At 29.3% G+C, this 17378-nt stretch overlaps 1 protein-coding gene across 2 annotated transcripts; it reads right to left on the reverse strand.

Annotated features, from left to right (window-relative positions):
- Positions 1–183: 183 nt before the first annotated feature.
- On the reverse strand, positions 184–15195 carry LOC123297351 (neprilysin-4-like). 2 transcript variants are annotated; one of them, XM_044878981.1, is made up of 18 exons: positions 15178–15195; positions 11849–11926; positions 10187–10308; positions 9733–9944; positions 8222–8402; positions 7671–7870; positions 6644–6791; positions 4686–4888; positions 4270–4449; positions 3990–4201; positions 3705–3788; positions 3496–3634; positions 3020–3247; positions 2841–2952; positions 2565–2774; positions 2036–2241; positions 396–472; positions 184–325 (listed from the first exon to the last, which is right to left on the reverse strand). In XM_044878981.1, the coding sequence occupies exons 2-18, from the start codon at positions 11902–11904 to the stop codon at positions 226–228; spliced, it is 2670 nt and encodes an 889-aa protein (XP_044734916.1). In that variant the 5' UTR covers positions 11905–11926; positions 15178–15195; the 3' UTR covers positions 184–225. The 2 variants fall into 2 exon arrangements, with proteins under 2 accessions (XP_044734916.1, XP_044734917.1); XM_044878982.1 differs by lacking the exon at positions 15178–15195 and having other exon boundaries at positions 11849–11932.
- Between the last annotated feature and the right edge of the window lie 2183 nt (positions 15196–17378).

Below are 17378 nucleotides of genomic sequence, written 5' to 3' on the forward strand. Positions count from 1 at the left end.
AAGCATACCGCGGACGGAATTGGCAACGCCTTAACAGACTGAGCTAATAGGGCGACATATCATTTGAAAGTTAATTAAAAACATTTTAAATAATTTACAAATTATTTATTACAATGTATAGCTTAAAACATAAATAAATTAATGTATATAATTAACATTTGAACAATATTTACAAAACATCATTTAAAATAGATACCCGTACATAAATTACTTTGTATTAACAAATCACCATACAGTACATTTGTTAATAGGATTCATTGGTGAACCTATCGGGCAATTAAATTCTCTTGCAAAATCTTCATTATTACTTAAAGTTCCAATCACACTATAAAAAAAAAACAATGCGCTTTAGTGTAATAAAGTTGTAAAGATTTTTTTTTCTATTCTGTACAAACCGATATCTTCCAGGAGAATGAACTGCAGTTTTTAATTTATTCCTGGTTGCTTCAGGTCGCATTGCACCACACCAAACCTAAAAATTGATGGTATATGTTAACGGATATTCATCCACTTGTAGTACGGTCGATTCGATAAGTATGAAACCAACGCTCGTAGATAGAGTACCAAATAGAAGCGTACTTACTAATGGCCATTGGCCATTCAAGTATTTAACTTATAATAACAATAAGGGATCGGACTAAATTTTTTTATCACTCTAGATGAAGAATTTTCACTTCACAAATAGAAAAGTGAAGTTGATTTTTAAAATTTGTTACTAGTATGCAAGATATGAACGTTTAATAGTGACTAGTGACGTAATACGTGGGTATCGCCATAAAGATTACACAGAAAACTTTGTTTTGCTAAAAGGAGATGGACATTCTTTGAATAGAATTTTTGTTTGATTATAACTTCTTCGTTTTTTAATCAATTTCATTTTCAAATTCTGTAATTATCAAGTATAGTTTTACATTTTTATGGGTAATATGGCCAATTCGACATCAGGATTATCCTCTATTATTATGTTTTTTTTTTTATAAACTTATCATATGGCTTCTTAACAAATAGAAGTCGGAGCCCCTTTTAGGGAACAAAAAATATATATCATGAGATGTTGAAGTTAACTTGACAGTTCTATGGAAGCTTTATTATTTGAAATTTTCAATAATAATAAATTTTTTGTAAAAAATTATCGGTTAATTTTGATTTTTAACTTTATAAACTTTTAAAGATATTGTAAATTATTTGCCATATTCGCAAATATCTTATTTTGGTTTGGGTTACAATGCAGACCCATTGAATTTCGACATTGTGGAGTGGGGGCTTTCACTCTAACGGCTTCTTTTCGAATCTTTCGGCTGTTAGTATTGTGCCGCCTTGGAAATGCATACTTTTCTATTATGTATGAATTTGATTGTTGAAGCTTCTACAATTTGTAATTAGATGTCGTTTTTAGTATCAGCGTATTATTCAATTTACATTTGTATTTGTTATGCTTTTCACAATACCAAGAAACCATAGGTGGCACTGTAATGGCGGTTGAAGAGGGTATAAACATCTATCTCCACAGTATGAACAAACAAAAGTACTATTGAACTTATAATACATTTTATACCATTCACAGCTCTATTTCGTAAGTTAATTAGTAGAAAAACTCTATTTGGCTACTTTTGTTATTGTAAAAACTAACCCATTAAAACGTACACTACGTTTCTTGGTAAATTAAGTGTTGTACGCAACTTATCGTGCGAATATCACATAGGTTAAGCATATATTTAGGAAAACGGACTGGTCATACTCTATTTGGCTACTTTTGTTATTGTAGGGCAACGATCTGCAGTTAATAACAAAACGCCCTGTATAAGATAATGTTTACACCCTCCTCTCTATTTCATATTTAAGTCAGTAGAGGCCAGCTCAGTAAGTCGCGAATTTGGGGATGTTAATATTATTTCACAAAGTATAAGATGGCTGAAATTTTGCTTCATTTACGTCTTTTATTCTATATAGTTTAAAAAGATTTTTAATACGGCCAATAGTATAAACTATATGTAAGAAAAAAGAAAAATTACGATATTAAAAAAATGTTTATAACCTGAGCAAAATTTAGGAAAAATAGTTGAGTATTAGTTGCATTTATTCCAGGTAGCGTTTCATTATGGTCACTGTGATAACTTAGCCATTTTTTATACGCATGAAAAGCTTGTTTTATTCCTCCATTATCCGCTATATTTTCTCCTTGAGTATTCACCCCATCTACTTGCATTCCTACTTCTTGAACAGTATAACGATTATATTGTTCTGGATAAAATAAAACAAATTAAATATGTGAATGTTTATAGATATCTAGTCGAAAAAAAGCGTCGATGACTCCTTGAGTCTGATCTAGACGCACACTAATCAATTGTTGAGGTTCTTCTAAACAACCAATTGAGCCTAGTTTGATTTTCAATCCTGCTAATAACTTTGATAAATAAATATTAACGGACTAGACTACAATTTTTGTTTTTTAAGGAAACCCAACAATTGATATGAGTGACCTCCTTCTAGGTCGGAATCAACAACTTTTTTTCATGCTAGATACGAGACTGGAAACGGTAAATGAATGTCTCATCAATATTTACCAATAAGACATTGAGCACGTCTATGAAATCCATCAACGGCTTCATCTTTCCACCACCTTTGTAAATTTCCATTTTTATCAAATAATCGACCTTTATCATCAAATCCATGAGTAATTTCATGACCAATTACAACGCCTATTCCTCCATAATTTAATGACCGTGGAAACCATCTTTGATAAAATGGCGGTTGTAAAATGCCAGCAGGAAACACTAAAACATTTCAATAAATAATTCAATAATTAAAATGATGATTTCAAATATTCTTTTTTCATATACTTATTTGATTTTTATTTCTGCTATAATATGCATTTACAACAGCCGGTGGGGTATTCCATAATGTTTTATTTACTGGCTGACCCAAACGACTTTGTTCTGTTCTTGTTAAATGCTTTAAAATAAATAATTAAAGCTGATTGGAAAATATAGAAATTTTAATGCTTATTTATTCATATTACCTTTAAAATACTTAAAGTATTTTCAAAATATGTATTAGGATCAATTTTTATATCGTAATATCGTTTGGCTAATTGTTTTCGATCAAGAATAAAATCTGGATATCCAATTCGTAATCTCATTGTTTCAATTTTATCAATAGCCAATTTACGTGTGTCATCATCTAGCCATGTGGTGTCTAGTAAAATTTCATTAAAAGCTTGTTGTATTTCGCCAGTCATTTGTAATGTCTGAAATTCCATTAATATATATTAGACTTATTGGAAGGGAGTATAGTAGGTGGAGGGGGCAGCTTAATCGATCGCAGCGCTATTATCTTGTAAAATTTGCAATAAATCATTGGTTTTATTTAAAACATGACTAATTTTCAAGTGTTTATGCACCCGGAAAATTTGTTATTGCTGCGTATGTACTTATCATAAATATTATAGAATTTAATTAGTCTGAAAGATGAATTTAAAAGTCTGCGGTTACTCACATCATTTTTACTAACTTCATCGAAATATTTTTGAACAAACAAGCTTCCTACAGCCATTCCCATGTTAGAATTAACCTGAGCCACGCAATTTTGCCATCTTGGTGGTGATTTTTCTCGTCCAAATAATACAAAATAGAATCTGTGCTTAAAATTTATAAATTTTATTTATTATTTAATTATCAAAATTTGTTATTGAAATTTTCATTTACCTTTGTTTTGCATCTTGAAAACGATCATCCAAATTATTAACTCGATGACGAACGAATCTCCAAACTAAATAATTTGCAACTGTTCTACAAAATACATTGAAATCGAATTTATAGTTGACAAAAGACATGAGATTTCCATTTCGGGGTAATTATTTTTTTTAGATTTGGAGAAAAAGGAGTTTCGGCCTTTTTGATCAAAACTTCTTGAGCCCAAATCTTGGAAAACTAAAATCTCATATGATTTGAGCCTGATCATTTCTCATTGATACCAAAAATTTTTTTTACCTTGGCGGTGTAATCGATAAAAGTGACACTAAATCTTGAAAATATTTTAATGCAAAACAAACAACAGGTTCATTCATTTCTGGTTTTCTGTTCAAAACAATTGAAAAATATGTCACCCAATCGATTAGTGGTGTTAATCGTCGTAATTCTCCAATTGTTAATCGATGATATAACTCTGATACATTACGACGATCTTCTGGCGTTGCAGTTATCTACATACAAAATTTAGTTAATGTGAGCAAAGAAATCAAAACTTGCATTATTCCACCATTAAACTTACTCTTGCTAGCTCCACTTCGAAATTGATAATGTCTCTCACATCATCTTGTACTATTTCTAAAGAAGCACCTAATAGTACAGCAATACGTTTTAGATAATCGCGATATGCTTCCAAATATTGACTGTTAGTGGCCGATAAAAAATATTCACGTGTTGGTAAGCCTAAACTTGTTTGGTCTAACTGAAAAGAAATCTTATAATTTTAGAATAACGTATTTTGATTCAATGGCTACGTAAGTTATTGTATTTTTTGGTCTCTGATCTGTTAATTTTGAAAGAAATCGGATTGCAAAATGGAAAAATTAACATTATAATATCGATTTGAAAGAAACCAGAATCGGATTGTAAAATGGAAAAATTAACATTGTAATATTACTTAATCGATTTCTGTGCAATGAGTGAAGAAAAATTTATTACCTGTATAACATATTCATCAGAGTTTTTGATGTCTGGTCCGACCCATTCTGATATTAAAATATCATTATTATAGAGACGTAGTTGTGAAGTTAATGTTATCCAGTCAAACTTTGTCTCATCCCAATTCGGATCCAACATTGGCCATCCACCAAGCACCTCTAATAATTGAATTAACGGGGTATGACCACGCTGTTGTAGAATTTCTAAAATTGTTAAATATGAATGTATTTTGTATAACGTATGTGTACGTATATATCATAGAATAATATAGCCTAATGGTATATGTCACCGGATTATTATAAGAATCGTTAGTTTATAATTTTAAGATGATTGTAAACTAACGATAATTGTATATATAATCTAACAATTTTCACCAGTCAAATTGTATGTATATTAGCGCATGAGGAAATACAAAGAGTGCGCTGATTGGTTGAATAAGTCGTTATTCTATAAACAGAATCGAATCATAAATTGGTCGGCTAATTTTGTGCTCGTTATTTTATTTTAGTCTTGGTGTTTTAAATAATATATTCTAAATATTTATTAATTACAGATTAATAGAATGTAGGTAGGTAATAGACCTTTGCCTTGATGTCGACTTGTATGTATCTTTCGTAAAATTTTTGTAATGTGCGAGAATAGATGACAAGATCTGAAATAAAAATTAAAATTGATTGATAAACATGAAAGCTATAAGCAATTAATAACTTTATCTATGTTTTTTTGCAAAAAAACTTTTGATATGCAGTTTCTATGACAATCGCAAGCTATGACGCCACTTCGTGTTATTTTGTTCTCTTTCTATTATTCCTTTATATTATCATAGCTTCTGATGTTATCCAAAAATTGATTTCACACATGTTTTGGTTCGATAACGAACGTCGAATGAGACAATAAAATAATTTTAGGACAAAGGCCTATTTAAAACTTAGAAACTTGATTGGTAATAAGTGAAACGGCGTCTGGGTTTGAGTAGATACTTTTTACATATAACAATAAGATTAAGCAAATATTGGACGATAGCGTGAATGTTCGTTTATAAACTAACGGCAGAAAATCATTTTATTGTAAACTGATAGTTAGCCATTGTTAGTTTATAATTCTACGAAAATAAAAAATATAGATTGTTAATTTTATTGTTCGTTTACAATTTATCGTCGGCTTACAATCTTTCTATATTTATTATAAACTAACGATTCTTAAATAATCCGGTAACATATACACATATTTAGAAACACCGTATTTGAATAATAAGGGTATAAGTGAATCGAATATTGGTAGATACAACGTTTTGCTTCGTCTGTTCATCAAAGTTATGGTAATAATAAAGTTAAGTTCCTGTTTTTATATTAAAATAAGCTGCAACGTCAAAAATACTAAAGTAAATCAGTCAATCTTTATGAAACGTTACCGTATGAGATTCCGATGAAAAATATTTTTAGAGCAACAAACGCAGAGAAGAAATCACTTATTAAACTTCTGATCTAGCCCGCTCAAAATAATGGGTTCACGTGGACTTATTCAAAAAAAAAAAAACAAAAAAAAACAAAAGGGTTGGCCAATATCTCGGAAACCATCAACTTTAAGAAAAAAAGTTTCAAACAAAAGTTGTTTATTTTTTTATAAGGAGCAGTTAACTATTAATTTAACTTTTGTTCTATCTCTAACGGCTTACAAGATAGGACCTGCGGACCCAAGACCCATTTGACCTGTATTGTTACCCGTTTTGAGAAGCGTCATATAGGGTTTTTCATTAGCATTTGATTTTTTACTGCTGTGGATCACGTGAATATAAATCTAAACCTATTGCTGACATGTAGATAAATTATTTCATTTAAATTCACTATTCGCATGAAAATAAAACACCTATAATTTGTCGACATGTATGTTAACTAACATAGACACTTGTCACACCATAAAAGGGGTCATTCTCGTAATAATATAATTAGCACACATACCGTAGTTCATACAGGAATGGTATAAATTTTTTGCTTTTATAATTGCATCGTCAGATGATGTCAAAGTTCTTGTGGTCTGTTGTTGTCGTTGATCGAATTGGTTCCGGTCTTCAAACACATTATTGTCATTCAAATCGATTGTTGCTTGCTGTATGTTTATTAATTTAATAATAAAATATTAGGTAGTTAATTAATTAATTAAATATATGAAATGGATGTATGTAATTTGGTCATCAAGCGTTTAGGTAGGTAAATCTAATATTTGGCCTGGTTTAAGGGAGTAAGATACACAACAGGTTAATAAAAGTTATACAAGGTGATTTAAAAAAAGTTCTTGCCCTTATATTTCGATAGCAGAATGGGAAATATTTAATTTTTTTTACATATTCTTGTAGCAGATTCTAGTTCTTTACCATAAACCTGCAAGAATAGTGTAGAAAAAAATTTAAGCAAAAGTTACTGCTTTATCATAATTCCTGAAATCGGATGGCAAGAATTGAGCTTTAGGAACTAATTCTCAAACAAAAGTTGTTATTTTGCGAAGAGGACCAAGAATCTGCTACAAAAAATATGTAGTTCAATTTAAAAATACATAAATAATACGTAATAAAAGTTGACCATTGTTTGAGCATGACTGTGACCCGTCTACAAAAGCTAAATACTGTATTTCCATATCCCCTAAAAATGAGCTGATCCGTTTTTTCGCGTTTTATGATGTTTCATTTTGTTTTTAAAATTTGAGGGTGGAAACTTTTTAAAAAATTACTCTGTACAAGAGATAACAACTAACATAGCGAACTGTTTTAATACACAATATGTAAAAAATTTTAAATCTATTGCGGTTACAAAAAAGCTTTATTAAAAATTACAGTTTTGTTGTACAAAAATAACAAAAATCGTTCCAATAGTTTGACCGATTTGTCGCGAGGGTATCAAAGTTTATGATATTTGAGATAAAAGGGAGTTAATAGTAACCAAATTACATACAGCTAGCTAAATAAATTTATCAAATTTAATAAACTCTTACATTAAAATCAAAATAAGTTTCTTTTTCTAAAAGTAAGTCACGTAACACTGAATCAAGACTTTCGCGTAACATTTCAAATGTGTCATAACCAGCTTTATCCGGTGGTATTGGGTTAGATTGAGCCCAATTTCCACAAGCATATAAATAAAAATCTTCGCATGGATCAATAGTTTGATCCATATATTGCAGCATCATATTTGCTGAAAATTAAAAATAATATTTTATTATTATATTGCATGAAAAATTGATCGGCAGCTAATAATACTTAAAATTGTTTTTATAAACTAATGTTTGCACCTGGTTAAAATTGTTTTTATAAACTAATGTTTGATTCTGGTTAAACCAGGTTTGGCACTTATTTCCATAGCAAAAACGAGACTTTTATATTTGATTTCCGCCGAATTTATTAAACTAACAGAAAAATGTTTGAATAAAAGTTGTTTGTTATTTTATAAAGAATAATTATTTTACTCTTCTGTGCCTAATGCAAATGGTGGGAGAAATTAGTGGCAATTATCCTCTTATACAGGGTTTAAAACAATTGAACCAACCTTGAGCTTGTCGTATTTCCTCTGGACCCAATTTATCACGCCAAAAACTGTGTGGTTTGACTGGCCGCAAAGGACGAAAACTATTATCTATCTCTTCTTCTACAGTTTCACCAATTGGATGAGGCTTATCAAAGTCTAGTATTTCGTCAGATTGGCTCATTTCTCTTTGATGTTTAATTGGCTAATAATAAATGAATATGAAATTTTATTTATGATGAAAATTTTAAAACGATTTCTATATTTTACCCACTTTCCATGGCGTGTCTTCTATAGCAATATAATAAAATAATAATTTTCTTCTCTAATAAAAGATATTAAGGGCATTATTGGAAAGACAAACTTATGAAGTATACTATTATTTATTTATGATTACACTAATATTGTTTTAATAAATAACATTATAAAAATAACATTTTTGGGCATAAAAATTATTATATTGTTATTATGAAAGCGCTAGAAAAAAAATTTTTAAAATTACCTATGTAGAAATTAAAATATTCCCAGCGCTTTCATATTTATATTATTTATAGTCATGACCCATCAATTAAATTAAAAAAATAAAGGTTCAATAAAGAAATCTTTTTTCTCAAATACTGTAATTTCTCACAAATAGTTTACAGCAAAAAAAGAGGCATAAATTCTAGTCAGCTTCAGCTTCTGAATGAAGTGAAATTTTTAGGTCTTTAGTTTACTATTTGCAGAGTTCATAAAGATATCAGTTGGATTATAAAGAAAATTGAAGTTTCACCGGTCGTCTTGAATTTATGGAAATTAAGTTTTATCTGCCGTAAAAATTAATATTTAGTTATTGGCAACAAAATACGTAAAAAAGGTCGGTAGGTTGGAACTGTCAGAAGGTATGAAAAATTGATTTTATATTATTACAAGTATACTCACTGTCAGAAAAAATGCTACAGTTAAAACATTCTCATCATGTGTTATGTTATAATAGTAACACTTAGAATGCTTTAAAACGAACATTTTTTCTGACATTGAGATACCTAGCCATTCTTTTAAGGTTTTGAATTGTCAATGTCTTTCTCTTAAAGTAGTCCGGTCGTCGCGTGACTAGTTAACTAGGCAATTTGTATAGCGTAAATGTAATAAAATGCTCTAAAAATATCGTAAACTAGACAATTTGTATGGCGTAAATGTAATAAAATGCTCTAAAATATCGTAAAAGCGTCAAAAATCAAAATTTTTTTATGTGTTTTCCTTTTGGAAAATACAGTAAGGTAAAGTTTTTTTGCAGAAACAGAATCTGCTAAGCAGAAACGAAAAGTGGAAAACTTGATTTCCATAAATTTGAAGCTCGGGGCTCGGTTAAAACCTTAACTTTCTTTGTTACCAACTTTCCTTTTTTAATTCTTCGAAAATTAGACTACAAGGATTATTAAAGGTTCACTTCATTGTGGGTTTACGGTCTAAGCTATATAAACGTAATAGTTGCTACCAATTTATAGATAAAATTTGGGGTAAATAATACATAAAAATAAAAAAAAACAAATTACTTGTGTTTCGTTCTTTGATGTATCCTGATTGTTTACTATTGAATCAATTGAGGTTGAAGTAATATCTCTTCTAGAACGGTGTTCATCCCATTCAAATCGACCATAATTTAAATCACGATAACTGGGTATAAAAGATGTTTTAACATCCTTTAGTAAATCACGGTCCTCGATTTCCTTTATTTCTAAATCCAATTTTATGGGCAGTTTTTTATCTATACAAAAAAAAGAAAAATTGAACAAAACCATTTTAGTATTCATGAAAATAGAAAAAAGGGTAAAGTATATAATTTCGGTTTTATGTTAAATAATTCTACATCGTTTTTCTTAAAAAAGATTGGTAATAACACTAGGGAAGGTTTGTGTATATTCATAAAGGTTGTTATTTTTATTATATTTCGCCTTCGTGCCTGATCATAGCTTTATATTTAAAATAATCTGAATATAAATTCTGTACCTGTTCGAATGCTCACAGCGGCAGATCTTTCATTATTCATGTAGATGAAACACAATACTATAGAAATTGTAATTAAAAAAGCCACCAAAACACAGGCGATTTTCAATTTTCGCTTGGATGATCTGAAAGGAAAAAATTTCAATTAGAAATTAAATTTTTTATAGGATACCCTGGTGGAAAAAATATTTGAAGAAAGAATAAGAAATTCTGAAAAAGTCTTAGCAACTTTGAATTTCTCAACGTTTTCGGACTAGTCTAATTCAGAGTTATTCAGAGTTCTTAATACTTTTTTAAAGTCTCCAAGACTTTTTCAGAGTTTCCTAAGACTTAGTAAGACTGATTCTTTTTTCAAATATTTTTTCCACCAGGGTAAATTTTTTTATAATAATAAGTAATAAATTTTTCTTCGTTCTGGGCGGAAAGTATCAACTTTCGTACCGCTGTGCTAAAGGAAGTTGCTCTATTCATTTGTCTTATAATATTCATAACATATAATACTGCAGTTTTCGTGTAGTAGAGTTTGAAAAATCTATTTTCACGACCCTTGACCTGTAATAATTTTTGTTGCGCACATTTTGCAATGGACTTTTCATATTTCTTTTCTTGTATCCAATTAAAGATAGTCCCGTTGAGAAAACTTTACTAACTTTTTCAGCAGAAAACCCGTTATTTTCGTTGGTTATAAGTCAGATACAGAAAAATGTATCAGCAAAAATTATTCGTATCAAAGAGGGCCATCTCGATCTCATACCTACTTTGGAGTGAGATATAGAAGATCACAACAAGTTAACTGTTTTGGGAAAAAATTTGAAAATTTTTGCAATGTCAGAATTTATCTACAAGTTCCATGAAAAATATGGAAGCCATATTTTTGTGTCTTGGTACTTTACGAAATTAAAATCTATTGCGCCAGTGAAAATATTGTATAACCCAAACCTAGTTTAAATTGAAATTACGTCAAAAACATGTAATGCAGGAAAATAAAATATAATTACAGGTAGGCATACTGCGGTTCAAGGATATATTAATATTAGGGAGTGGGTAGAGCTAAAATTTGGAGAGAAAAAATAATTTTATTTAGACGAATAATTTAATCCAGACGATGTAAATTTTAATAAATTATTGACACAGATTCAACAAAACAAAGAATTGTACATATTTTAAATTTTTTGGTTTCTAAATCCTCAGATAATTGCAAAAAAAAAAAAAATTATAAAATGTTTTCACAAAACCTCTCAAAAAAATTTGAAATTGTTACACTGCTCGTTCAAAGTTATAGCAATTTTTTCTTAAAATAAATTAACATATGCATTGAAAAATGCAAAACATGTTAATTTCTATTTATAAAACTGTTGAAATTTTCTAATGGGCTAATTACTATTAATTTTTTTTAGAGATTTAGGAAACTTGGAAACGTGGAATATCAAATTTTTATTGAAATTATACAAAAATAATTATTTTTTTATAAGACTGTAAGTATAATAATTTTGTTAACTAAATTGATCGAAGGCAATGAAATTATTTCTGCTTTATTAGTTTGTTTGTTTTTAAACAAAAATAATTAAAATATTCGACGAAATTAAGTTACTCTAAAATATTATAATTTGAGTAAATTCATGTGTTTTGAATTCATTGTGTTTCGAGTTCTAAATATTTACTTACGTCTTTGTTCGAGTATTAAAATCCATCGATTCACAAAAATTTTCTTTATTTTCCATTATATTTATTATTGATTCTTAACTGAAATGATAGAAAGACACATTTAATTAAAAAATTCAAATTTATGAAACAATTGTTATTTTGCACATTCAAAATTAGAACAAATCACAAATAATTACTTTACACGTAGGTACTGTAAATAATACAATAAGTCCTATTATTTGTTTCTTTTTACTTCTATAATAAAATGTAATATGCCGAGAATTATATTTGATTAAATGTAATTGACCCTCGGAGGTGACGAAATAATTATCATCTCCTGTTGATATTTCATCTAGATTTCTGTTATTTAAATGTGCAATCATTGAATGGTTTCTTTATTGAGATAGGTTGATTTATAAAAACTGGTGTTAATATATATCACTGAATCAGGATCAATTACTTCCTTAAGGAATATTTTTTGAAAATTCAGTTGTATCATCTATTTCAAATTTTGAAAAAAGTTCGTTTATGTGTAAAATGTGCTTATAGAAAAGGGAAAGTTTGTTTTCAAACAGAAAACATTTTCATGGGCTGGTAGAAAACATACAAAAAGCTTGATTTAGGTTTGATGCCGCCCTAGATCCCATCCGATATAGCACCCTTTTACTCTACTCGGAAGTGATTATTAAAATTAAACACCCAATTTTCAAATATTGAAATTATTATGAATTATTTTTAATTATCACCTATGATATTAATTTCTACCTTCTGGTTTTGACGAAAATAACTTTTTACCCTTTTTACAGTAGAAAAAACTAATTTTTCCGAATAATTTGTAGCTGAGATGCTTGAAAAAATGTACAGAGTAATATCTAATTTAGGATAAACATTTGCATATATTTTGTACAGAGTATACATCTTATGTATTTTTTAATGAACCTTTGAGTTGATAATGTAAGTGATTACATTCATTTTTTAATGTCTCTTCTAAATCGTTACGATACTTATTATATTGTTAGTCTCTCAGAAAAAAATATCTTACAAACCCATCATATCTTAATATGACGCGCTCGAGTTAACTCATCTATCGCAATTTTGTTTTTACTTATCTGACCGTCTAATCTACGCGGGTTTCTCCATATTTAGGGCTAATATTTGGTGGAGGTACTAAGGAAGGTCCAAGGAACCCAACATGTCTTAATCTGACGCGCTCGAATAACTACACAAATCGCCTAATTTAAGATAATTAAGACCGGTGGTATGTTTGAGGCAATGAGGCTTCAGGATAAGGTTTACTTGAGATTTACTGTTGTAAGGGTAACTGCCACCTTACGACTTATACATTATTGGGTTAACTGCCTGTGAAATTGACCATCTCCTCCCTTCCACCGCTCTTCAAGCGCAGATTTATAGCGGACCTTCTTTAGCTTTTCCTGCCATAATAATCTTAGTTATTATGTAATTAATGATTGAATTAGCCCTATCCAATAATCACATTCGATTATTATAGATTGATGTACCTGCAATTTTTTAGGTGACCTTGGCTTAGTATGTCAAAATATATCGATCACAACGCGATAAATCATACCGTATCCATTGCGTTGTTGTCTTTAATGTGTCAATCAAATTGTAGTTTAGATTCATTAAGACAATAATTAAAATATATATGTTTCGTATATTCTGATTTTTGCATGAATTGAATTTACGTGCTAGTTAAATCCAGCACGTTATTTAGGTAATAAAATATACAGTGAAACTTGGCTAAGTAGGACTTGGATCATTGAGAAATATCCATAACTAGAACTCATGCTGGAACTCAAAGTTCCGACACTTTGACCGAATCGAAAAAGGGGTGTTATAAGTTTGACCGCTATGTGTGTGTCTGTCTGTCTGAATTTAATGGAGAGTGTTTTTAGCTATGTTTCAAGTGCGAGTTTAAGGTTCCGTACCTGAAGCAACTAAAAAATAGGCAATGATAGTCAAAATCAGTTCAGTTTGGAAAAGGTTTTAAGGAAAAATGTAATTTAATGAAAAGTGTTCTCAGATATATGTCTCAAGTGTGGGCTTAGGGTTCCGCCTTCGGAAAAAATTTGTCGGAGGTTTTAAATTTTGCAAATTTCACTTGTTTGATGTATTTAATAAACAACGAAAATATTAATGATAATATATTATAAATGAATTTTTTGCTCAGGAGCAAAAAACAATACATTTTTCATATTAAAATTAAGTTCAATTGAGGTAAAAAAGCTTACTTTTTGCTGAATGGACAATATTAAGTAAATATCAACTTGAATATTGACAGAATAGCAGCTGTGGGTATTGAATTGAACTTAAAATTAGTTGAAAATTAAATCCGGCAGTTATTAGATTTACGTAAATTTTTTCAGTTATTAGAAGATGTGTAGGAACATAAAAGCTTCTCTGTTTATTTTTATACGTGTTTCTATTAAATATAATTGACTTAACAATGACCTGCAAACCTTCTACAAAGTTGACCTTAAAATGAAAATTATACATAATTAAATCGGTATTAGTGACGACCGACAACCTCGAACGTGGTTATATTTTATAAATCATATTTGGATAAAGTGACAATATGTACCTTCTATTAAAAAATCTTGATATATTCTTGGAATTTGACATTATGTAAAAGCATACGGTGAAAAATTGTTGTAGACCAGAATTACTGACTTAATTAACATCCCTCCTCCCATCGGTAAAGTAGTAAAACAATCTCACAAGTTTTGTGAAGGTTTCTGTGATTTGTTTTAGTACTCTCATAATTGGTCATGGCTAGGTCAATATTTTGGGAATTTTCATGATTAATGACTACTTATTCGATTTTTATTCTGATTAAGTCATCGTATTCAAATGAGTCATCTTTAGTGTTCGACTGGAGCTTCGCTTTCGTTCACTTTCAACCAAAAAATCACTTTCAGCTTCCGCGGCCCGAAACTCGACCGAATCAATTTTACAAATAAATTGCAAGGTAATTATTTTATCATCTCTAGAGAAATTTCTAAAGATAATTTATATTACCAGTTAATATAAACCTTTAATATTAAAGATTTAAAATCATTAATATTATTAATTGTAGCCAATCTTTAACAAATTTCTTAGATTTTTCTAGCCTCCGGCATCGGCCGAAGGTTATAACGATTAGTTGGCTTCGGCCAGAAATCGACCTCTGGTTGGACACTAGTCATTTTACACTCCAAAAATCTAGATAAAAATGTGGAACCTGGAATAAAAGTGTGAGACCTGGTAGGCCCTAAAAATAGTTGGTAGGTAAGCACATATCGGCTCCCCACATATCGCTATAAGTTAGGTATACACAAAAATTTACTTACACAGATCATATCCACATATAAAATTATATTCTTGAAGAATCAAGTATCAACAAATAATTGGTATTATCTGAAACAATTGCTTAGTTAATATTCGATAAAAGAAGGCAAGAAAGCTTCAAAAAATTATTTTGCACCTAAAAATAAATAAAACAAATCATGTCAAAATAGACATAAACTTTTTGTAAATAATAATAAGAATAATTTGACAGAAATGGATCATTCACTTTTTTCAAAATACTTAGCCCGCGAGACAGCACTCTTTTTGTTAAATACATACTTGAAACTTCGTAAGGGCTTACTTTTGGCGAATCTAAACTTTCTCTCTCCCCACGACTTTTTTTTGCTGAAGAGCTGAGTTTTCAAATGAGCATAATAACGTCATATTTATTTATTTATTTATACGGTTAAATACCCAGTTACAAATTTTTTAATAAATTAAACAGATAATAGTAATTTAACAGATATTTAAGCTATCGATCAGAAAAAACGTAGCAGGGAATTTGTCGGACACTATGACCACTTAATAACATTAATAATTATTAAACAATTAAAAATACCGTCCGCGGTATGTTTAGGGTAGCGGGTTCGAATCTCGCCATCGCAACAAAATTATTTTAATTAATAGTTGTGATGAGCTGGTGTAGTGCATGGTATATGCATGAAGGAGGTGCACTCAGCCTCTGAAATTAAGGAGCTGATAAATGAAATTATCAGCGGAAATGTGGTAAAACACATATGATATCACAATGGGCTCTATAGCCTAAGTGTGTCCTTCGTGGACAGCCAATATAGCCTAACCTTCCTCCCAACATTTTTAATATTTGTTAAACTAGAACTGAAGTATATAGGTACTGAAAATTATACTTAAAAAAATGTATAACTTTTTTTTACAAAATTAATATAAACGTTATAGAAAACATATTGTTGTGATATCATCAAAATATTTGAATTAAATTCATTTAAAGTAATTTTAGAGCACTAGTTAAATTACCGCTAATAAATTTCCACTAACTTTTAAATCTCGCATTTATTTTGAACATTGGAAACTTTAACTTTAGCACTGTATTATTCCATTAAATTTTGTTTAATTTTGTAGGATAAATTGAAAAAGGCACTAAAAAGTAAAAATTTTACGGAGCTGTCTCACTTATGAAAACTCACTTCACAAATTTTAGCTAATTAAGTGTCCTTTGTTACGACTATTTTATTACTGATTTTGCAAATGAATCACATGCTTTTTTATTGAATTGATAGATTATAATTTACACTAATTAAATAAAACAATTAATAAAATTATATTACATTGAACATTGTTTTAGAATATTGGTTTTATTTGGGTTAAAGTTTATCATATTTGCAAAAAACATAAAAATTTGTTAGCACATGTGATTTTAAAATACAGTGAAAGTCATATATAAAGTTATCGATTGTAATAAAAAGATGGTAACGAAAATTTATGAAATTTATTTACTCTGAAATGTAAAAACACAAAAATTTGAGTTAAAATTTTCTTCTCGAACTCGATTTCAATAATTTTTATTCATGTTTTTTAACACGTGAAGTTAAAACACCTCATTTTTAGGGTTACCTTTTAAGGTAGTACCATCGGTAATAGACTTTGCATTCAGAATTTAATGAAACTTGGCATAGTTGTCCATTATTATATCATAATTAACCAGTTAAATTTTTAGGGGCCTTCATAGATCTGAAAAAAGATATTTTAAAGATATTTTAACTTTGATCCTTATGGGAAGTCACAGATTTTATTTTATTTCACAAAACTGGACGTTCAGATTTTCAGTTCTCTGAAGGCCCCTAAAAATTTAACTGGTTAATTATGATATAATAATAGACAACTATGCCAAGTTTCATTAAATTCTGAATGCAAAGTCTATTACCGATAATACTACCTTAAGTTCTATATCGTTTATCTTTATAGTGCTTCAGTTTACCGGTTACAATTCTGAAGTTTGTCGGTACTTTCGCGGACGTTTTATACGTCTTTCATTGTATTTTACATTTGATTATTTCCTTGTATTCAATACAATGTATTGTTATAAAAGTTAGCCTTGTGTAGTAGCTAAATAACACTTTAAGGCTATAACGTAGTTTTCTTTTATATTATTACATATTATGACAATGTCTAAGTAAGAATGACCTTTACTGTGGAAATGCGTGATGGAAAAGAGCAATATTTACTA

This window comes from Chrysoperla carnea, chromosome 4, assembly GCF_905475395.1.
Source record: "Chrysoperla carnea chromosome 4, inChrCarn1.1, whole genome shotgun sequence".
NCBI classification, from domain to species: Eukaryota; Metazoa; Arthropoda; class Insecta; order Neuroptera; family Chrysopidae; genus Chrysoperla; species Chrysoperla carnea.